Source organism: Trichomycterus rosablanca, chromosome 9 (genome assembly GCF_030014385.1).
Source record: "Trichomycterus rosablanca isolate fTriRos1 chromosome 9, fTriRos1.hap1, whole genome shotgun sequence".
NCBI classification, from domain to species: Eukaryota; Metazoa; Chordata; class Actinopteri; order Siluriformes; family Trichomycteridae; genus Trichomycterus; species Trichomycterus rosablanca.
The window spans coordinates 23658801-23682737 of record NC_085996.1 but is presented as its reverse complement, the minus strand read 5'-3'; the positions used below and the strand labels follow the sequence as shown (position 1 = coordinate 23682737).

At 39.4% G+C, this 23937-nt stretch overlaps 1 protein-coding gene across 12 annotated transcripts in view; it reads left to right on the top strand.

Moving 5' to 3' along the window:
* cep135 (centrosomal protein 135) overlaps positions 1 to 23472 on the top strand; it is a 36864-nt gene extending 13392 nt beyond the window's left edge. For 2 of the 12 annotated variants that reach the window (XM_063002114.1, XM_063002116.1), the window contains 15 exons: positions 601 to 756; positions 1568 to 1711; positions 1873 to 1950; positions 3868 to 4019; positions 6154 to 6269; positions 7249 to 7403; positions 8348 to 8403; positions 8554 to 8722; positions 8843 to 8953; positions 9593 to 9778; positions 10857 to 11090; positions 11182 to 11384; positions 12316 to 12420; positions 13093 to 13243; positions 14782 to 15675. In XM_063002114.1, the coding sequence (XP_062858184.1) occupies positions 601 to 756; positions 1568 to 1711; positions 1873 to 1950; positions 3868 to 4019; positions 6154 to 6269; positions 7249 to 7403; positions 8348 to 8403; positions 8554 to 8722; positions 8843 to 8953; positions 9593 to 9778; positions 10857 to 11090; positions 11182 to 11384; positions 12316 to 12420; positions 13093 to 13231 (2004 nt within the window). In that variant the 3' untranslated portion in view covers positions 13232 to 13243; positions 14782 to 15675. Of the gene's footprint in view, positions 1 to 600; positions 757 to 1567; positions 1712 to 1872; positions 1951 to 3867; positions 4020 to 6153; positions 6270 to 7248; positions 7404 to 8347; positions 8404 to 8553; positions 8723 to 8842; positions 8954 to 9592; positions 9779 to 10856; positions 11091 to 11181; positions 11385 to 12315; positions 12421 to 13092; positions 13244 to 14781; positions 15676 to 17171; positions 17218 to 20940; positions 22290 to 23335 lie in introns of those variants that run through there. The other 10 variants (XR_010013721.1, XR_010013720.1, XR_010013722.1 and 7 more) reach the window with 10 other exon arrangements.
* The last annotated feature ends 465 nt before the right edge of the window (positions 23473 to 23937 follow it).

Genomic DNA, 23937 nt, shown 5'->3' with positions numbered 1-23937 from the left:
CATAAATACACTAATTTATATTAAATTATTGCTTTACTCTGATAACAATCAGAGTGCAAAGCTGAAATACACTCTTGCAGGGCATGACATCACAGATTCACCCATTCACCTGCACCTATGGAAAATTCAGCCAGTTTTTTTTTTTTTTATCTACATGCTTTTTGGACAAACATCTGAAAACATACATGGAAAATTCACGAATATAAAACTGAGGACTCGCATACGAAAATAATAAAATGAAAGTAACCAATGTGTTAACATGGCGTTAAACAATAAAACAAACAAACAAACGAACATGCTTTTTGGAGGTGTGAGAAATATAGAATGTGTGGCAAAACAAAAAGCAAACACCAAATTCTACACCGCCAGCTATTACAGATTTGAACTCATGGCCCTAGGATCCTGGTACTTGGCAGCACTTGCACAATGAGCTGCGCCACTGTCCCACCTGAAATTAATACTTTTTTTTTCATTCAAGGTCAACTCCACAACACAAAGTGTACAAAAAGTAATTGGGTCTGAATGCATTCTGAATCCACTGTGTATGTCTTAAAAATCTAAATAAGCTGAAATTCTTTTCTGTGTGCTGTCTGTATGCAGGAAGAGCGTGCAGATATTGAGCTGTCTCGTGCTGTAAGGGAGCGAGATGAACTGCAAGCAATGCTGCTGGGCTTTGAGAAACAGATGGAAGACATCCAGATTAAAGTCAAACTTCTCACATCAGAGAGAGACCAACTCGGTGCTCAATATCAACAAGTAAAAGTTTAACCTGACACATTTCTACACATCTTTAAACATCTTATGTTTGGATATTTTTCCTCAGCCAGCAAGTTCCAAAATCGTCCAGCAGAGGTCCTTTACTTCATATGAACGTCAGATTGTAGGGTTAAAATTTCCGTATGTAACATGAGATCTGAATATTCTCCTTCAGCTTCTTCCGAGTATGAACGAAACAGCTGTCTTTGCAGTGTTCTTGTCCGAATCGAACCGTTTTTGGTTTCTTTGTGCTTGGTTGCACACTCATCTTCACAGTGTTGGTTACAAAAGGAAAAAAATGCAAAAATGGAGCAAACTGGCTACTGATGAATGAAAAACTTTCTAAATTAGCAGTGCTTTAGGCGGGCTGAGCTGTACCTATGGTAACAAACCGCAAATGAAAGAAACCGTGGCCACATTTCATGTCAACCTGACCTTGACCTGTATGAATGAGGCGCGATCTACCAGTGTGCACGTTTTGGGCACCCCCGGGCTAGACCATGTGATAGTTAGGCTTGTCTCAAAGGTTTAGCTGCTGATTAAATGGCATACAAAAAATGCGATTAACTGGAAAAATTGAGTGTTTGGGCATGTGCCAGGTCTAGCGGTCATTCAAAGGAGAACCTGAGCACGTTAGACGAATTAGTATAATTAGTAGGCAACTGAAAAACTGGTTAAGAAATCACTCAGCAGAACACTTTCCCAGAGTGGAATTCTGAAAAGCTAATATAAACAGTTGCAATTCTGTACTGAGAAGTTACTGTTTGTGTATAAGGTGTGTTTACTCAGTGGTGTGTGTGTGTATTTTTAGGCCCAGGAGGAGCTGATGGTTATTCGTAGGGACTTGGTGTTTTCTACTGAGCAACAGCAGAGAAAGAGTGGCCAGAGTGATCAGGCAGATTTGGAGCTCCTCAAAGTTACTGCAGAAAGAGACACTCTTCGTGAGAGACTTAAAGTTTGTGTTTTTGTTTTTTTAGACCATTTATGCTTTGCACTTTTGGTTAGCCCATACAGATAATGTAAATGTGTTAATGGTGACTTACTGAGTTTTAACAAACAACTTCAAAGATTGTCACATTTCCAGTAATTTCTTGTGTGTGTTTGTAATTTGTGCAGGTAGCTCAGACCTCAGCTCTGACAGACAGAGAGTATGAGGAGATAAGGATGCTGGAGCTGGAAAACACTGTTCAGATGGTACAGCAATCAATATTTATTTAATAAGTAATATAAAGAATATTTTAATGCCGTAGTATCTCATAGACTTAACAGAGGACTTGAGAACATAGTGCATTTCTTTCGAAATTATAAATGTCTTTGTAACATTTGTTGACAAGGCTAGGCTGTGTTTATACTTCTCAGCTTTGGTTTGATAAAACAAACCCTGGTGCTATTGCTCTGTTAGTGCAGTTTGTTACAGTAAGTGTAAAAGCTTCCTTTCGAATTGTTAACATTTTGTGATGCGGCTATCTTTTAGGTTGTGTCTTTACTTTGGTTTGATTAAAACGAACCCTGGTGCGATTGCTCTGGTGGGCATCAAATAAGCGGACCGAGAGTGCTTCAGCAAAGGGGGGTCTCGGTCTGTTGTTAAACGCATTCTGGTGCGATACATTTTGGTGTGAGCGCAATACGAATCGTAGCCATCTGAACGAACCAAACACATGACGACATCACAAGATCTAAGATCTAGGCACATGAACTAAGTGTCACCTTTGGTGTGTGCAGCAGAAGAATTTCGACTCCTTTTATTTATTTTACCACGTCTTGCTGTGTTTCGACTCAAATTAATTGCATTAAGCCCAGCATGGTCCATTATTCTGACTGTAACCGAGCGCATCAAAGGGCTAACAGTTCCCATGTATTCCAGCTTCACTAACTAACACCAGCTTCAAAAACTCAGCTAGCAAAATGCACCAACTTCACTATTGCGGTTGATGGTGTACCTCTAAGGTCTGCTCAAGTTGTTAAAAACCTTGGCATTCTCTTTGATTCCACCCTGACATTTAATCCCCACTTTAAACTTCTCACCACGACTGCTTTCTTTCATCTGTGTAATATTGCACGGCTCCGCTCAGTTTTTGCTGACACTGATGCCAAAATGTTGGTCAATGCTTTCATTTTCTCTCGTCTTGACTACTGCAACTCTCTCTTCCATGGTCTCCCTGCTACACTGCTAAACCGTCTTCAGTACATCCAGAACTCAGCAGCTAGAGTCCTCACATTCACCAAGCGCACTGCACACATCACACATGTTCTTCAGCAGCTTCATTGGTTACCAGTTATCTGCCGAATCAAATATGAAATCCTTCTTTTAACATTTAAAGCTCTTCATGGTCTCGCTCCTTTCTCTCTGAGTGAGCTGCTTTGTTTCCCTCCCGCACCCTCAGATCAGCTGGCACTGGACTTCTGTCTAATCTCAAATTTAAACTGTCATCTGTGGGTGGCAGATTATCCAGTGCTGCTGCCCCTCAACTCTGGAATTCTCTTCCAATATCTTTTCGTGACTGTTCCTCTTTCTTCTTTTAAAACCCAACTAAAAACTTTTCTGTACACTTCCCATTATTCTGCTTAGAGTTTTTTTTCTTTTGTTTGTTTGTTTGTTTATTTGTTGTTTTTGTAAAGCGTCCTTGGGATTGTGAAAGGCGCTATATAGATAGATAGATTCAACTTTATTGTCATTGCTCAGTACAGGTACAAGGCAACGAAATGTAGTTAGCATCTACCAGAAGTGCAAGTAGTAGCATTGTGCAAAAAACAGAGAATATTAGTAACATATACCTATGATTAATATTAATATAAAGTTATACTATAGCTATTTACATATATGAAATCATATCTATGTACATAGTACTATATACATAATAGCAATAATAACAATAAGCATATTAATAAAAAAAAAAGAATATGTATTATAATAATAACAGTAATAATAATAATAATAAAGATTAGTTAATGTATATATTAGTAATAACAGTACTAGTAATAAAGGATGAGTAAATAGTAACTATACAGCTGTAACAAATTTTTTAAGGTTAAGGATTGTGATGCTTATACTACATAATCTGGTTCTGATTGAATTTATAATGTCTTGGGTGTGTTGTGTGTGAACGGTAGTTGGGAAGGGAGAGAGCAGATTTGCGCACTCAGGTGGCTGTATTAAAGGAAAGCCGTGAAGCTGTTAATGAAGAACTAAAAGCTCGTTCAGCTGCTCTGCTTAAGAATGCAGAGGAAATGGCTCAGCAGAGGGCAGAGAGCAGCGCACTAAGGTACACCAAATATTCACTCATTCACTAGTTATTCATAAGTTGGTTTATCTGTAAATTATGAATCTTATCATAACCAATTTCTATAGTTATACATGATTAATTGATTGATTTGATTTTATTGAACCATTTTATATTTAAAACAAAACCAGCATTCTCATTCATCTTTAGATGCAGCATCTATCATTAGAGAAAAAACAGAAAGTCAGGGATAACACAAAGTCAAAAGACAGTCCGAAGATAATGTAAACTGCATACCCTGATAACTGAAAACAAAGTGCAGATGGCATCTGATTTTGAGAAATCAAATATTAGCTAAATAATGTCGGTTAATAAGAGCATATAACATCAATTATTTGATTTGTACTGGATTTCTATTACTTCATTTGCTAATGCTTGCTTACAGCAGGCTCAGTATAACAGTTTGTGGAACAAGTAGCTGTCTCTGGACACAAGTCACATAGTGTGCTTCAAAACAAACAATAATGATGACTGAAGAGACCAGCATCCACTATAAATGTATGAAGTGTTTAAATACTTTTTTCCTCAGTTAGCAGGTGTGTGTGTGTATATAGTACACGTAAAGATAATTATGTTAATTGGTTAATAAAATAGCAGATTTATAACCGACTTCATTTAAAATGTAAACATGCTACTGCATCTCAACTGTTCACAGCTTTTCAATATCATATTAATTAGTGCATGTAAATTTGATGATTAGAATATTGTGATCTGCTTAAGCTGTGCATGTACAGGGGTTGGACAATGAAACTGAAACACCTGTCATTTTAGTGTGGGAGGTTTCATGGCTAAATTGGACCAGTCTGGTGGCCAATCTTCATTAATTGCACATTGCACCAGTAAGAGCAGAGTGTGAAGGTTCAATTAGCAGGGTAAGAGCACAGTTTTGCTCAAAATATTGCAATGCACACAACATTATGGGTGACATACCAGAGTTCAAAAGAGGACAAATTGTTGGTGCACGTCTTGCTGGCGCATCTGTGACCAAGACAGCAAGTCTTTGTGATGTATCAAGAGCCACGGTATCCAGGGTAATGTCAGCATACCACCAAGAAGGACAAACCACAACCAACAGGATTAACTGTGGACGCAAGAGGAAGCTGTCTGAAAGGGATGTTCGGGTGCTAACCCGGATTGTATCCAAAAAACATAAAACCACGGCTGCCCAAATCACGGCAGAATTAAATGTGCACCTCAACTCTCCTGTTTCCACCAGAACTGTCCGTCGGGAGCTCCACAGGGTCGATATACACGGCCGGGCTGCTATAGCCAAACCTTTGGTCACTCGTGCCAATGCCAAACGTCGGTTTCAATGGTGCAAGGAGCGCAAATCTTGGGCTGTGGACAATGTGAAACATGTATTGTTCTCTGATGAGTCCACCTTTACTGTTTTCCCCACATCCGGGAGAGTTACGGTGTGGAGAAGCCCCAAAGAAGCGTACCACCCAGACTGTTGCATGCCCAGAGTGAAGCATGGGGGTGGATCAGTGATGGTTTGGGCTGCCATATCATGGCATTCCCTTGGCCCAATACTTGTGCTAGATGGGCGCGTCACTGCCAAGGACTACCGAACCATTCTGGAGGACCATGTGCATCCAATGGCGGTGCCGTGTATCAGGATGGCAATGCACCAATACACACAGCAAGACTGGTGAAAGATTGGTTTGATGAACATGAAAGTGAAGTTGAACATCTCCCATGGCCTGCACAGTCACCAGATCTAAATATTATTGAGCCACTTTGGGGTGTTTTGGAGAAGCGAGTCAGGAAACGTTTTCCTCCACCAGCATCACGTAGTGACCTGGCCACTATCCTGCAAGAAGAATGGCTTAAAATCCCTCTGACCACTGTGCAGGACTTGTATATGTCATTTCCAAGACGAATTGACGCTGTATTGGCTGCAAAAGGAGGCCCTACCCCATACTAATAAATTATTGTGGTCTAAAACCAGGTGTTTCAGTTATTTTGTCCAACCCCTGTAGATGAACTGTGTGCATATTTTAGAGGCTCTCCAGACATTTCTCTAATTCAGGCAATGAATGTATTTTATTACTACAAGTAGCTTTTTTTAAAATCCCCATGATCCCTGGAGAGTAAAACATATTTTTGTGTGTAGGCTGCTGCAGGAGCAGATGGAAAAATCTCTTTCTGATGTTCAGCACAGACTGTCTGTCAAAAACAGCGAATTACAGGCAGCTCATGAGCAACTGGACAAATTAGACGAGAAAGTTGGTATGTATCTCCTCTTTTTACACTAACACATGAATGTGTTTTATTTTATATTACTTACTAAGCATTGCTAGTACTAACTCCCTGAGCAGTACTTTAACATGGGCATTATAATAAACAGTAGGTTTAGGTTGGGATAGGGGTTTTAAAGTAATACTGTCCATGATGGCTCAGTGGTTGAGGCTCTATTAATTGTAAGGTTGAAGTTTCAAGCCTACTACCACCAGCCTGCCACTTAAGGCATCTGCTAAATGCATAGATGTACAATGTAATGCATCACCAAGTTACTAATAATAGTAAAAAGCTAATGATTTTTAAAAGGAAGTTAGTGTTACTCATTTGTTGTTTAACAGGTGCAAATAAAAGGCAATAAAAATACATTAATATTTTTAATTAAATATAATGGGGAGGTCCAGGTCCTTTCTGTGTGGAGTTTGCATGTTCTCCCCGTGTCTGCGTGGGTTTACTCCGGGTGCTCCGGTTTCCTCCCACAGTCCAAAGACATGCAAGTGAGGTGAATTGGAGATACTAAATTGTCCAAGACTGTGTTTGATATAACCTTGTGAACTGATGAACGTTGTGTAATGAGTAACTACCGTTCCTGTCATGAATGTTGTTTATTAGCATTTTAATGTCATGTTTTACACTCTCTGGATACAAACAATTAAATATAAAATCAAAATTTAAGCTTAAACACTGAAGATAATTCAAGGTAAAAAGAAATGTTTATGAATTTGAAAATTTAGGTGCAGAAGTTTGTTAGGAGGTAGGCACTCAAGAGGCATAGTAGTAGATCCATGCTTGAATTTGAGGTTTGACGGCTTGCCCAAAAACCTGTGATGGATTGATGCCCTGTCCAGGGGGATCTTATTATTCTAATTGAGACAGCAGATTGATTATTAATGAGTTGTTATGCTTCATGTAAATGTAGCTAGTGTTCGAAAAGCACTTTTTACTAAAATAGGTTTGTGTGTGTGTCTAGCCGAATTGAGTAAGCACGGTTCATCTAAAAAAGACGAGGTTGCAGTCCTGCAGGCTGCTATAGCATCTCTGGATCATGAGAAAGATGCTTTGCAGGAGGCAGTGGACCAGAAAGCTGAGGGCATGGTCCTGTTGCAGGAGCAATTACAAAAGAAGGTACCCTAGTCTTAATTAATTAAATGTTTATATTTTTATGTTCAAACTCTGACAGGGCAGATGCAGTGTTGTGATACTCAATTTCATATTTTTACAATTATTTAATTTAAAGGATTTAAAGAGTGTTGAAGAAAACAGTATGTGTTAAATGAAAATTTTAAATAAACACAACAATTGTAGACTGGAAAGTCATTTCCTTGTAAACACATTTATTTAAAAATCTGAAGGGGAGTCCTAATACTTTTGTTCATATAATGTATCTTTTTGTTTTTATTTTGACACAGGACAATGTTAATTGCCTTTTTTTATGCAGATTTTTGAAAATGTAAGGACAGTGGTCATTTTGGCGATGAAAACAACCACTTTATAAGGGATCACACATTTAAAAAACTTCTTGCGCAATGATTAGCCGCTAGCACACCAGCGCAGAGATTCTGAACTCCCAGGTTTGAGTCTTGGCTCTCCTACCGGTCGGCTGGGCGCACTCTAGCAGGCATAATTGGCCAATGCCTACAGCAGACAAATTGGCCTCCAGTCTGGTGGGAAATTACCGGATTTAACAGAGGGGTGGGGCTGTGAAAGGAACCTGGCTGCCCAGGGTGTTTGCACAGTGGTGGAGGAGCACAGAGGTCGGGGCGTGGCTCTCAGTGCGCGAAGCCGGCCTCATGCGCAAATCCTCCAATGTGTGGGTGTATAAGAAGGGATCAATAGAGCGTGGGAGCGTGTGTCAGTCAAGTCACCCCCTCCATGGGCACCACTAGGGGTCCCCAGCAGCAGATTGACTAGGCTAAATTGGGAGAAAAATTGGGTAAAATTCTAAAATAGAACAAAGAAAAAACTTCTTGTACCACAGGGTACTATACAGTGTAAAAGGGGCATAAGTGAGAGTCACCAGCCTTAGACTCGTAGTGAGTTTTTAAATCTTTCTCTTGTTATTTCTTCAGGAGAAGACCCTTACAGAGGTCCGACTCACAATAACAGAAATGGAGAGCTCTTTAGAGTAAGTTTTCACGTATATACTTGTATTTTTTAATCAATTTAATTTTGTAGATATTTAATCTTAGTTGCATGAAGTTTGCACATTTATTTGTGGTTGTTTGTCTCAGTGAAGATCCTTTTGTGGTTTTAAAAAAGTATTCTGTATTTGCAGTCAGCTGAAGGGGGTGCTGAGTAGTCGTGAGCGGGAGATTGCTAGTTTGCGCAGACAGCTAGACCAGTCGCAGGAAGAACTGACGGTAGTAAGCCGAGACAGAGAGGTAGCACTTAGAGAAAACCGCCGACTACAGGACGACCTGGCCACCATGACCAGAGAACACCTGGTATGAAAGAAGGAATGAATTAGTATTGGTCAAATGTGCAGATAATCTCATCATATTAATGATCAGTAGAATCCAGCACACACACACTTATACATTCTGTTTGTCTGAGCTATCGTATAGGCAGTGCATAGAGAAATGGAAGCAGCTTTGAGAGAGAGGGACGAACTGAAGATGAGAGTTCACTCCTACATTTCTGAGGTGGCCAAGATCGAGAAAATTATGGCGACTAAGGTAAACCTTCATACGTTTCTGCACATCTCAATATAGTGAATGGATTCCTCATAATTGAGTGTAGTGTTTGACATCTTTTTTTTATGTACGTAAAAGAGGAGAGAACCTAGAATGCTGGACAGTCTGGAGATATTCTGTAAAAGACGAATTTGGGCTCCCAGGTGGCTCAGCGGGATATTTTGCTAGCACACCAGCACCGAGATTCTGAACTCCTCTGTTCGAAACTCGGTGTTGCCACCAGTCGGCTGGGTGCCATCTGGCGGGCGTAATTGGCAGTGCTTGCAGCAGATACTAAATGGCCACCGTATCTGCAGGGTGGTGGCCGGACTATGTGTGGGTGGGTCTTCATACACTGTGTAAGGACCCTGATTGGCGGAAGGGACGCCTGTGCAGAATGTAGCAACAAGAGAATATATGAGGGAAATATGGGGGAATTAATACTTCGCGTAATTGTGCATTTTCATGGATTCTGAGTAAAAAAAAAGTCTAAACTACGCATTATGTACTTTTTTCATAAATAACGTTATATAATTTTGAATCACCTAGCATGTTTTTGTATTGCCATATGCCTCTAACAGATTACTAATAACAATATAACTTTAAAGGCAAAGAGCAGATAATGTGCTGATCATTTAACAGGAGCAGGAGAACAGGGAGATGCTGGAGCATTTTCGCTCTGCACACTTGGACGCTGAGGAGCGAGAGCAAAAACTGCAGCAGGCTGAAGGTCTTAACAACTCCATCAAACTGGAGCTGCTCTCATCTGACACGGAGCGCAGGCACCTTAGAGAGAAACTTTCTCTGCAGGACCGAGAGATTCAGGAGGTAAGTAAGCAGAGGAGCAAAAAACATTCATTCATTGTTCTTTTTGAAGATGTATGTAAGCATTTGTGAAACCCTACCATTTGTCACACACTGATCAGTCATAACATCATGACCACCTTCCTAATATTGTGTTGGTCCCCCTTTTGCTGCCAAAACAGCCCTGCAATTGTAATGTACTGTGTATTCTGACACCTTTCTATCAGAACCAGCATTAACTTCATCAGCAATTTGAGCTACAGTAGCTCGTCTGTTGGATCAGACCTCGCACCTTCGCTCCCCACGTGAATCGGTGAGCCTTGGCCGCCCATAACCCTGTCACTGGTTTACCACTGTTCCTTCCTTGGATCACTTTTGATAGATACTGACCACTGCAGACCGGGAACACCCCACAAGAGCTGCAGTTTTGGAGATGCTCTGACCCAGTCGTGTAGCCATCACAATTTGGCCCTTGTCAAACTCGCTCAAATCCTTACGCTTGCCCATTTTTCTTGCTTCTAACACATCAACTTTGAGGATAAAATGTTCACCTGCTGCCTAATATATCCCACCCACTAACGGGTGATGTGATGAAAAGATAATCAGTGTTATTCACTTCACCTGTCAGTGGACATAATGTTATGTCTGGTCGGTGTGGCTGTAATACATTAACAGTCATCAAAAGGATTTTCAAATGATCAGATTTTTACAAATCTATTTCACGGCCTTCATAGAATCATTTTGAAAAATACTTATGGGGACCTTTGGCTGCCGCAGTGGTACAGTACGCTAGCCCACTATGGGAAGCTGGACTCATTGCAGCCCTAACCAGGACATAGAGGCTAATAAAGATTAAAAAAAAAAAAAGATTTTCTGTTGTACAGTTGTGTGCATCAATAAAACCTAAACACCACCACCACAAAAGTGGAGAATCCTGGTAAATCTAATTTAAAAAGTGGTAAATCTAATTACTACTAGTTTACTGTTTAAATTAAATTAGCTGTTGGTAGTGTAGTCAGTTTTTCCCTTCTGTATGTTGGATGCGGTACAAAATGTTATGCTTACAGTTGCAATTTGATTCTCTCTTTTTTTGTGTGTGCAGCACATGAGTGCTCTGCAGGTATATGAGGCTCAGGTATCCTCTTTAATGAGGGCAATGTCTCGCCTGGAGGAGGTGCTGCAGTCAGTTCGGGCAGAGAAGGCCTCAGTGCTAGCTGATCTTGCCTCTGTTCGAGAGCTCTGTGTGAAACTGGACTCTAGCAAAGAGCTAACCACACGCCAGCTAACCACTAAAAGCATGGAGCTAGAGAGGGTGAGAGAGGGAGAGAAAAGCCCTGTGTGTAGATTCTCATGATTTATGTCTGCTTTTTTAGTAAACTCTCTGAAACAAGGCATAAGCTTTACGCATGTATTTCTACTGACCTCAGGGAACAGGCGAGCTGGAAGACGTGCGCTCAGAGATGGAGCTTCTAAAGAAGCAGCTAGCCAGTGAAAAGGTGGCTGTACGGAATCTCGAGACCCTACTCTCTACCAACCGCCAAAAAGAGTTTCAGAACCACCTCAGTGCTAGTGAGAGGGAGTCAGAGCTAAAGGTGCTCAAAGACCGCCTGGCACTTGCTGACAACAAAACGTAAGGGACACCGAATGAACTGAAATCATGTTCAATCCTGATCAGTAATTAATATATAAAAATGGCATTATTGTGAGAATCTAAAAACTTACATTAGTGAGCAGGCAAGCTCACTGCTGAGATCTAGAGCTCTGAAGTTCAAATCTCAGCTCTGCTAGCGGTAGTCAAGGTGTCTATACAGATATCATTGACTAAGTGTCTAAGGGAGGGCAGGCTGGAGGGATTGTGTCTTTGTTCCGGGACTGCAGCAAAATGATACAACTGGGTAACTGGATATGACTAGATTGGGAGAAACAGGGAAAATGCAAAAACATATGTGTAATGTTTTAGTGTTAAACTTAAAACTATTGCAAGCTTTTTTGGACTCCTATGCCATATGTCACCAACTGATGACAAAAACATGTATGTTTACTTATCTGTTGATTGCCACAATCAGATTAATGTATGCAAATTGAGAGGTGTGTTACGAATTACCATTAATAAAAAAGTTCTTTTGAAAGTCACTTGCAGTACAGAAGCTTGGGTGGCACGGTGTCCTAGTTGTTAGCACTGTTGCCTCACAGCAAGAAAGTCCTGGGTTTGATCCCCAGGAGGGGCGGTCCAGGTCCTTTCTGTGTGGAGTTTGCATGTTCTCCCCATGGCTGCATGGGTTTTCCTCCGGGAGCTCCGGTTTCCTTCCACAGTCCAAAGACATGCAAGTGAGGTGAATTGGAGATATAAAATTGTCCATGACTGTGTTTGTCATTAAACTTGTGAACTGATGAATCTTGTGTACTGAGTAACTACTGTTTTTGTCATGAATGTAACCAAATTGTAAAACATGACGTTAAAATTCCATTAAACAAACAAACAGTACATAAGCTTAAGTGTAGGTCTTGTCTGACAGTAGAAGGGATCTTGCTGAAGGTCTGTGTTTGTTTGGTTGATTCAGGGCGGGTCATGTTAGGGAAGTTTCACAGCTGCGTGGGAAGGTCTCTCAGCTCCAGACAGAGATGGATGTGCTGAAAAGACAGCTGACAACCGAGCGCTTCGAGAGGTGAGTCACAGCCACCTAATGCATGTGGACCAACAGAGCCATCAGTTGAAAGGATAGTTTTAAATAAAATCAGTATTGGGTGAGTGGGTTATGTCACAGCATCATGGGTCCTGATGACCTGGGTTCGATTCTTGTTTCTGCCCCTGAGCAAGGCTCTTAACTCTAGGGTGCTTGAAGTGTATTCAGTTGCAACTGAAAGTCACTTTGGTCTGCTACATGGCATCAATGTGAAAGTTCTCCTCGTTCACATGGGTTGCCTTCAGTGTCCTCCCATTTTTTTTAAAACCATGCTGCTTTAAATTGTCCTTAGGTGTAAGCGAAAGAGTACATAGTGTGTGTGATTATCTCCGATGGATTGTTGCCCTATTTGGGTGTATTGCTGTCTGGCACTATTGTTTTCATGTAGCACCAAACCCACTGCAATCACAAACGCCTTGACGTGGTTAGTAAAAATAAAAGAACAAACATGTTTCTGCTGTTTGTGCATATAATGCTACGGAAAAATAGAAGAATGTTATTATTGGTCAGCACATTTTCTGGGTGAAGTTGATTATCCTGTTTAAAAATAAATGTCTAAGTTTAGTCAGGAATAATGAATCTTTTTGGTCATATATATTGTGCTACTGCAAGCAAATTTACCAACCATGTTTAACTGGGTTTTTATGTTCTCAGGGAAAGGGCAGTTCAGGAGATGCGCAGACAGGGTGTGTCTTTTACCTCATTGCGTAGCTCTTCCCCTCTCAGTACCTCACTCAGTCCTCGTCCACCTTCCCCTGAACGGTCTGTCCTACAACCACCAGAACACTCTTAAAACCCCAGAAAAGTAAGTATTCATGTTTTATAGCTGACTCTGCTTAGTGCGAGTAAATGCATAAGCAAAGCAATGATTTGTTTGTCACATATGCCAAAAATAGATTGTTTTTCAGTTCTGTTTAATGTAAAATAAGAAACAAGACAACATACATATTGACAATAGTGAGTTGGGGGGGTCATTCTATAAAAATCACCCAGAGATTCAAGTTTTCAAGATGTGTTGCAACCATGGTGAAAACTAAAGAGCAGGGTGGCACGGTGGCTCAGTGGGTAGCACTGTCACCGCACAGCAAGAAGGTACTGGTGGAGCAGTTCAGGTCCTTTTTGTGTGGAGTTTGCATGTTCTCCCCGTGTCTGCGTGGATTTCCTCCGGGAGCTCAGTTTTATCCTCCCACAGTCCAAAGACACGCAAGTGAGGTGAATTGAGATTAAAAAATTGTCCATGACTGTGTTTGACATTAAAGACTCGAACTGATGAATCTTGTGTAACCAGTAATTACCCGTCCTGTCATCAGTGTAACCAAAGTGTGTAAAACAATGTTAAAAATTTTTATTAAAAAAAAAAAAAAAAGTGTCACAAAATCTGCAGAGATTGTTTCATATGAAAAGGAATTAGTGCCAATTAAAATGCAAGCAATACAGTGGAAAAACTGTCAGTTGATTAGTCAGTTGATTGGATACACTTCTGACATAAATTCAACATTGTTTTTAAATGCAAATCCATGTGTATTTTTTTCAGTAAAGAGGTCAAGTAGTGAGCTGTTAGACTCCTGTACCAATTCAATGCAGGGAATTAGTTGTTTAATGTGTGTATGTTTAGAAATACAGAACGTATATTAGTAGGTGTGCATTAATTATACCTGATTTACCTTGCATCCTTTTGCCATGCTGAAAAATGATAATTAGTCCATTTTTATTTATATTTTACAGTGGTACCTTGTAACTCAACGTCCCCTAAACTCAATGCCCTTCATTGAGAAATTTGTACCTTTTAAACTCAACGTTTCCCTTAAACTCAATGTGTTCAAATTGTTTAAAATTTTTTTTTATTTAATTTCAAATTAACAATGAACAGCCGCTTTGTTCAGCGCTCGGCTTGAGCGGTGCGGTAATACGTCATCAAAGTGCGCATATGAGACAAATCTGCATTTGTGTGGAATAACCATCAGATTCACTCTAAAAGCTCCACATGTATCTGTGTTTATCTGGATTTTCCTCCTGTTTCACTTTCGTTACAGCTCGGGGTTGTAACAATTGTAAGAATCAGCTTTTTATTTTAGTGTTTTTATATTATATTTTTGTTATTTTCAGTGTATAAGTGTCAAAAACAACCCCATTATTTTACATATGCCTAAACTATATGCAAGTTCACGGGACCATGGAACGCATTAACAGGTTTCCCATCCATCCTTATGGGAAAAAATACCTTGAAACTTGACGCCTTTTAAACTCAACTCCAGTCCCAGAACCTTGAGTTTCAAGGTACCACTGTATTAATATTGTTTGTGGATTCTTTCGCTTACACGTACCAAACCTGCTTTATTTCAGAAGTGTAAGTTTTAAGGTCTAGAGAGAAGCAAAGTTTGAAGAACTCCGGATGTCTGAAGGTATTCTTTGTGCTGGTTCATCCCTCTTATCATGATTACTTATGGACATAAAACGGCTTGGACTGATAAAAAGTTTATATTATTGAATTACTTGATCCCTTCTCTGAAATATTTATCAATTTAGTTTGGCCTTAAATGTGCATTGGTCAATATGTGATTATGACTAAATAAAAAGAAAATATCTTGGAAACAAGTGGGTAAAGCGTCACCTGAAAATGCTGAAAGTGTTTACAACCTGTGTCAGTTACAGACACTTTACTCGGCAAGCAAACCTGATGGACTCTTGTACTAAACACCCAGCAGCGTGAGGTAAAGAAGTAAACACATTTTGTTGTTGTGCAGTACTCATTGTAACTACTTCATTCTAAGCAGCACACCTTTAAGGTTATTTGCAAGAATCCAACCTGTCTCATCCGGTGTGATGCCTTTGAGCCAATATTTATGTACAGGCCCAAACTATTTATGACCGAAGCCAAACTTTTATCATAATAATATTTTCTTATTATGAGACTGACGAATGAGTTGTTTATCAAATGTGAAGACATTTTTGTATTAGCAAAATCAAGGAATTTGCAATGAATTTCTATCCTGTGAACTTTTGATACATTTCGGTATTTTCATAAAAAATAGTGGTTTTGGACATGGTACACAGCTTTAATGTGAACCAACACGTACTGTAAAATGGGATATGCCATAATCTTCAGGGTGCCTATGTTTTACATGTCAAAATCCAGACCTGTGACTGGTGTTCTGTATTGTGTATTTTATATTGTTTCTTTATTTGAATTAATAACTTATTAAACTAAAATAAAAATGTATATATAGTTTCTCATAACTTGTTTGTTATTTTTTTCTCAAAGTTGTAGCACAAGTTGAAGCATTGCTACCAACTGATCTGCTTGGATCTTTCTGCTGGCTCATAGTGGCCAATCAGATAATATTTAGTGACTGTTCAAGCCAGTTGATTTTTGTCGTAACAACCTGTGATGATTTGTAATGAGACTTAACATTTATGCTAGCCAGGATATTTTTTACTTGACTCAATGATTATTCTCTTTAGTCTATTAGTTTAAGAACAGTGGTCCCCAACCATCGGCCATTTATTACCGGGCCGCACAGACAGAATAAATAATAAGAGATCGCTACAAAAGCGATGAAAACACTGCTTCCATTTCCAACATCCTATCTTTGTGAAGAGGGATTTTCTGCAGTGATGGCAACCAAACCAAGTTACAGAGTAGACTGGACATTAGGAACACACTTCAGGAGTTATTGTCTCCCATCACCCCTAGGTTGGAGCGTCTCATTGCAGCAAAGAAAGCTCAGGGTTCCCACTGATTTTCCATAATTGGTGACTAGTATTGTTATGCACTGTTTCTTTTTTATTATGCTTGTCGTATAATTTTATTTTAAATCCTCCTGCCCCCGCCGGTCTGTGAAATTATATCTTATATGAAACAGGTCCATGGTGCAAAAAAGGTTGGGGGCCGCTGTATAAGAACATCGTTGTGGCACTGCAGCTTTTAACATTCATCTCAACTTTTGTCCACTTGGTTTTTGTGCACTCAATTTCTTAAGTAATGCAAGATTAGGAATATTGAAAGAGCTGATAAAAGCATATTGATGCAATGTGCATTTTACACTAACTTTTATACTAAGTATTTATTTAATTTATTTATCTATCAGTCAGTCTTTTTTTAATGGAAGTGTCAGTTCTTGAGGCTGCTGAGACGTGCAGCCTGCTGTTTGTGGAAGGAAGTGAGGCGTATTAACTTGAAATCTATCTCATCCTGTGTCAGTCCAATCATGACTTTGGCGAGCGCTTCTGTTTTAGATTAGCCTGATGGATTATTTTGAGGCTCATTCCCCACAGTTTAAAAAGAAAACCTGGACAGTCTTAAAAGCTTCGCCTCATTTCTTAGGGTAAAGATAATCTTTCTTTTTTGGATGAGACTGCATTCCGCAGCAGGATTTCAGCTAAGAATGTAGAAACAGGAAGGATCCTTTTGCCTGGATATATTTAGTGCTACTGTAATAAAACATATTTACTCTGCAAATTTTACTGCTTTGAATAAAAGTAGGTTAGGAATATTACCATCAGTGTAAACTTTCAAAATACAAACACTAACCATTAAGCACTGAGCTCAACAAAACCACTTACCATCTTATTTGATGGGAACCTGGTGTGTTTGCACCAAAAATGTCCAGAACTTACAATGGACTTTATCACAGACTGGACTGAACAAGGAAGAACTCCAATTATTTATTGCTAGTTACAACTTTCACTTTTCAACTCTTCAATTTTGTGTTTGTATGATTTGTACCCTCTAGGCCACCCAAAGAGGATGGGTCCCTGCTGAGTCTGGTTCCTCTCAAGGTTTGTTCCTGTAATTTTTAAGGGAGTTTTTCCTTGCCACAGTCGCCCTCTTCTTGCTCAATAGGGGTTTTTGTCTGTTGGTCCTGGATTCTGTAAAGTTGCTCTGAGACCATGTTCATTGTACAAAGTGCTATATTAATAAATTTGACTTATCAGGCTTATGACATGGCCAAAAGTTTTACCCACACCTTTCTCTACAAGGTGTACAGTTAGGTACATTTATGTTATGCTAATCACAATTTAAAGAGCAAACACTTGGTCTCAACAGTATGCCACACAAGCAAACAAAACTGGTCAGCTAAGGGTCAAAGAATGTAAAACTATTTATTCTTGATGGCATCACTCACTGCTGCAGTGCACACTTGCCCGAGATCACAATGCTAAACGCAAATTATTGGCTGGGCTGAATCACAGTCACTGGACAGTGGAGCTGTAAAAATCCTACTCTGGAATGAAGTTACTTTGCACGTTCTGATAGTCTATTGGACAAATCTGGGATCTGTGGATGCTGGGGAGGATGCTATAGTTGGGTACCATAGTGCAAGCTGTAAACAAAAGGAATAATGAGTTGGGTCTTTTTATTGGGATGGTCTAGACCAGGGGTGTCAAACTCACGGCCCACGGGCCAGATCCGGCCCGCCACGTCATTTTATGCGGCCCGCGAGAGCTTAAACGACTGTAATGATTGTTGTGATGGTTCGAGTCGTTACAGAGACGCAGTTATATTTTAATGGGACACCTGCGCCTTTAAGTGCAACTGTTGACATCGTAGTCATGGCAACTAACTTTGACCTTCGCTGAGAAGCCATGTGACTTTTACGGCAAAAGAACGCGGGTAGTAATGTAAACAATAGTAATAAATATAAATAATTATCTTGCAGTATAATACCAAAGCATCGTCTGTAAGTAGTGGCGTTTATATTCTCAGTTGTTAGTAAATGTTTAGTGAGTATATCACAGCGTTTTAGTTACAAATTTACCATAATTAAATACAGTTGTTACCGTTACTATAGCAATTAGTATCTTTACACAAAATGCTAACTCGTTAGCGCTATTTTACGTTTGGTTTAATCTCATATTGTACCAGATGTAACACTTGACTACAGCTGTGTGCTTTTACTGTATTAAGTTCTTTATTGTTTTTATTGTTTGTATTTTTACTTCATTCTGGTGCACACAGTGTATCACACAGCTGGGAAGCAAATAAACCCGACTGTATTCTGAAGAGAGCTGTCTGTCTGTCTGTCTGTCTGTCTAGCTGAGCAAGGGGGATAAACTATTAATGAGGGCAAAACAATTGTCTTAAAATACACTGTAAAATCCTACATTAACTGCATCTCTCAAAATGCATGCTGATTTTGTGACCTGCAAAGTGACACAGCCCGCCAGTAGATGATGTTAAGAAATATTTACACATAATCCCAAAATGTACAAGAAGATAAGTAAGAAAATTAAGCAGGAGGAAATTTAATAAAAATGAAAACAAGTTTGTGCTTCAGGAAGAGAAACCGGTGCGTCTCTTGTGTTATGAGGCTGTGTCTGTGGTAAAGGAGGACAATATAAATGCAGAATTTAGCCTCCAAGAAAAAAAACAGACTGCAATCACAGCAGAATACATTACAATTGGCCCTTTGATAATGCTGATGTGGCCCTCGGTGAAAATGAGTTTGACACCCCTGGTCTAGACCACACCTGGGCATTATACAGCCCCTGGGCCACAACCGGCCCGCATGAGGTCAGTGGTAATATGAAATAAGACGTAAATAAGTGTACATCATACATGTAATACAATAGCACTGTTTTTATTTTAAAGGGATTTTTCCAGTTTACTTAAATTTGTCCGCCGATGCGTGTGTGTTTATTCAGCTTCACTGTAATGTGGCCAATGGAACTGTGAGTGCGATTGATACAAAATGTTTCAACAAGACATGGACTACTAGGTATTTATTTACTTAAGTCAGATGTAAAGCTGTTTATTCAGTTTGTGGCAACCAGATCGCTGTGTTTAAGGATTCCATTATGGTACTAAACACACAGAGAAATACAAGAACTTGAGCGCTCACATCTGGACTGCAAAAGCAACAAGATTTTTTTTCATAGTTTTACACATCCAGGACTGGAGCAGACAAGACCAGCTTTGTGATTTCTAAAAATAATATCCAACAATAACAAAAAACTGAAAAACAGCAGATGAGGTCATTAGACAAATAAAATAGCAATAGCACTCTGTGCACATTTTAAAATCCAGGTTTTTATTTTGTTCAAAACTGTTTTCAAGAAAGTTAATAAAATAGTTAAATGTTGATGGTTTTATTCTGCCTGCTTCTCATTTGCATTGCCTGATTGTAACATCTATTCCTCCAGTAACAGCTTATCAGAACTATACAATTTACTGCCTTTAGACAGAGATACAATTAATATTGTGCAGAATTAAGTTTAGCATATTGATCTGGCCCTCCACAACAGTCCCAGTTCCTCATGTGGCCCCTTGCAAAATTGCATTGCCTGCCCCTGGTCTAAACAAAGGAGGGGATTTTTTTTATATAAAGAATTTTCTGCATGCTACTTTGTGGCAACAGTTCAGTTCTTTCTTTCTCCACATTGAGAAAGAACTTCACCAAAATGTGTACTTTTTTCCAAATTTGGAGCTCATCTCTCTCGTCCCACCTCTGATCGAGGAGGGCCAAGGCTGCCATGTGTTCCCTCCAGTGTGTGCCGCTTCTTTTCATCTACTAGGGACGGGGCCTCACAAAGCACAGCATCACGCGCCATCCGTGATTAGCTGGTTTTGTGCAGGTGCCTGAAACGGTCAGCAGAGATCATAATTGCCCCAGTGACAAGGAACCCTAGCCATTGTCCCTCCCCTATAGACACAGCCAATCAGATTTTTAAATCTAAATTTATGGGTGGGCTAGCGTGTTTTCCCGCTGCTCTACCCAAGCGCTTTGACATGTAATATTAAGGTGATGTCTACAAACTTTTGGTCAAATAGTTCACAATGTTTTACAACTTGACAGAAAATACAAAAATGCATGAACAAAATGAAACACATAAATAATAAATGGCATATGATCATTCATTTTACACTGACAAATACTGTTAGTAGAAAGAGGGACACAGTTGGTCAGCTGGGTGCTGACACGTCCTCTAACATTTGGTAATATGGTAACCCCTTTTAAAACTTAAATGCATTTAAAAACAGCACAGCTAGAGTTGCAATCAGAAATAATTAACCCCTTAAAGAAAACAAGAATTTATCACTGCAAACTTTTCTGCAGAGCTTGATTTTTCTTTAAATGATGTAGAATGATACAGCAAATGAGGTAAAGAAAATAAATGATATATTTATGATGAGTATTTTTGAGTAGCAGGATATTTTTTAATATAACAAGTAGTGTACTGTAGTACTGTAGTCTGTGCTAAAGTTGTGTTACAATATGATTACACTACAGGGACTTAATAACTACCCTTAATTTGCTTCAGCTGTGATGTGTTATAAACACCACCCAGAGCCTTAGAGCAGTGCGCTGTTTATTACCGGGCCGCACAGAAAGAATAATTAGAGATCGCTACCAAAGCAATAAAACCACTGCTTCCATTTCCAACAAACTTCGGGTGTTATTGTCTCCTATCACCCCTAGGTGGGACTGGAGCAAAAAAGCTATATGTAATAAATATATTATAAATTTATATATATATATTATGCATTTTCTCCCCTTTTAGCGTGTCCAATTACCCGATTGCATCATGCTTCCTCTCCAACAATGCTGATCCCTGCTATGATCGAGGAGGACGAAGCTAACCCACGCCCCCTCCGACACGTGGGCAGCATGCCGTATTCATCTTATTACCTACACTTTGACGAGTGCAGTGCAGCTCAGCACTGTGAAAGGAGAGACACACCCTGAGAGCACTCTTTTCTCATCTCTGTGCAGGCACCATCAATCAGCCAGCAGAGGTCATAACTGCATTAGTTATGAGAGAGACCCTATCCGGCTTAATCCCGCCCATATCTGAACAACAGGCCAATCGCTGTTCATGTGGCCAACGCACACCACTCTTGACCAAGGAGCACAGGAAAGGTCACCTGGAATATAAGCCTGCAGAGTTCTGGGACAAAGTTCTATGGAGTGACAAATCAAAACTGGAACCATTTGGCCATATGGAACAGTGGTTTGTTTGACACAAGAAAAAAGTGAACAAAGTTTATGTCCAGAGAAATTCCAGCCCCATAATCGAGCTGTCATGATGTGGGGATGTTTCTGTACTGCAGGAAATCTTGGCAATCTTGACCGTATGAATGGCATCATTTATTCACAAAAATATTTTTGAGGAGGACTGTGATGCGTTCTATGAAACTGAACTTTGGTGATAATTAGAATTTCCAGCAAGACAAAGATCCCAAGCACACTTCTAAGTTCTGGAATATCCTGGAGTGTCTTCTCAGTCTCCAGATTTAAATCCCATTGAAAATTTGTGGGATTTAAAGAAAGCAGTTCCAGCACAAAATCCATCAAACCTCAATAATCTGGAAGCTTTTCCCTTAAAAGAATCAATGAGGATTCTATAAGAGATGTGTCAGAAGCTTGTTAACACTCACTTATTAAAGATCATCAAGGGAAAAAGGATGATCCACCAAGTTCTGAGACTGGGGGTTGAATAATAGTGCACATGGGCATTTGCCAAAGGAACCAGATACTTTTTTATTTAAACTCAAAATTTGTCCATTTGAGTTCTATAGACAAGACCATAATATTTTAAGGTGATAGGGTTGAATATTTCTGTTTGCAACTGTATCTACTATAAATGACATCATAAAAATGTAAAGCTTAGTAATGGCTACAGAATCTTGTGCATCTTGATGCAGTATACAGTCTGGTTTGTGCCCAGCACAACATGGTGAAATGCCACCATCTATATGGCAATACTATTCATTCTTTCATTATACAATAGACAGCTTGCTTGATTGGACTGGACTTGCAGTACTAAATAGTGGTTATAATTTAAATAGCTTTTGAGCATGCCACTCGGGTCATGATCACATACATGTTGGATTCTGTACAATAGAAATACCTGATCAAATATTAAAAACCTAATACTACAATACAGGGGTGTAATGATACATAAAGTTTACAAAGTCAGAATACCATTGATTTTAAAGAGCATGAAACTTGGACTCCTGAGCAGCAGAAAGGTGTATATTGTCTGATAAGTCAGTTTATGTTTGAAAGAGCCTAATTATTCCTCAAACCACAATGTCTCCTGTCAACTGATGTTTGGGGAAGCTTAACAGTTTTTGCAGCTATCTAGGAAAAAAACGTTAGTTTATTGATTGAATGGCTGTTAAACATGTTTCCATATAACGGGGCATTGCTGCCCCCACACATACAGCTACAATTAATCAAGAGTACTTTGATGAACACCAGAATAAATTTAAATAACCTCCATCAGTGAACCTTTCTCTGATGTAGAACACACAAAGGTGCTGTTTTCGATGGCTCTTATTTACCCTAGACGTAACAATGTGCAAGTTATAGTAACCAGGAGTGTTGAGACTGAAAAGATGGCAGAGCATTACAGAATCTTAATGTCAGGTCTGTCAAAATCATTTCATGATTATCAAACTGCAGTGGCGCTCGGGTGACTTGGCAATGCTATCAACCGTGCTCAACTGTGCTATTGGCTGGCTGGTTGTCTACACAGCCGTCTGAGGAAGAAAGTGGGATGGCCAAATCACAGGGGGCAATACAGCAACATATCCTGTACCCTTAAAGTCAACATCTTCAGCTTGTTAATTTTAAATTAACAAAGTACAGCCGCTTTGTGCAGCGCTTGGCCTGAGCAAAACATCAGTGAGAATATGAGACGAATCTGCATTTGTGTGGAATAACCGTCAAATCCAGTTTGAAAGCTCCACATGTATTTATGCTGTGTTTAGCTGCATTTTCCTCTTGTTTCAATTTTAAACTTGTGTTATAGCTCGGGGTGCTGAGAAATTGTGAAAATCAGATTGATGTGACGATGTATTAAAAGAACGACATAGAAACACTAAACTTCTCTTAATTATTACTGCTCATAAGTTCTCTCCACTAATGAAATTCCTCCCTTGTTGTTTTAGTACAATAAGTCACACTCTAAAGGAAATAACGGCACAGCCAGCTTCTCATGTGAATACGCCTTTACTGAACGGAATACGGTATTCCAAGATCAAGCATCTCCACGATTAAGAAGCATAAGGAAACAATAAAGAAGTAAAGGTGTAAAGTGCAGGTTTTATTGTTTTTCTATATTGATTTTTAACTGTTTCTCAATTGTAGTTCAGCGTTTCTTTTATATTTGTGTTTTCAGCATATAAGTGTTAAAAACAACCCCATTATTTTACATTAGCCTAAAATATATGCAGTTCAACGGGACCATGGAACGCATTAACAGGTTTCCCATCCATCTTTACGGGAAAAAATACCTTGAAACTCAACACCACTCCCAGAACCAACTGACGTCAAGTTTCAAGGTACCACTGTATGTGAAAGTTAAACTTGCTTACAAGTACAAGTCAACTAGTATTACTTGTTTGTTAGCTTAAATGTCATCATTGTGACAGGCTTAGTAACTGTATTTGATTCTTTGTGTCATATCTGACCTAAATTTAAATGTTCATATGAGTATCATTACACCCCAACACAATACTGTAACTTCACAGAACATCAGAGTGTATAAAGG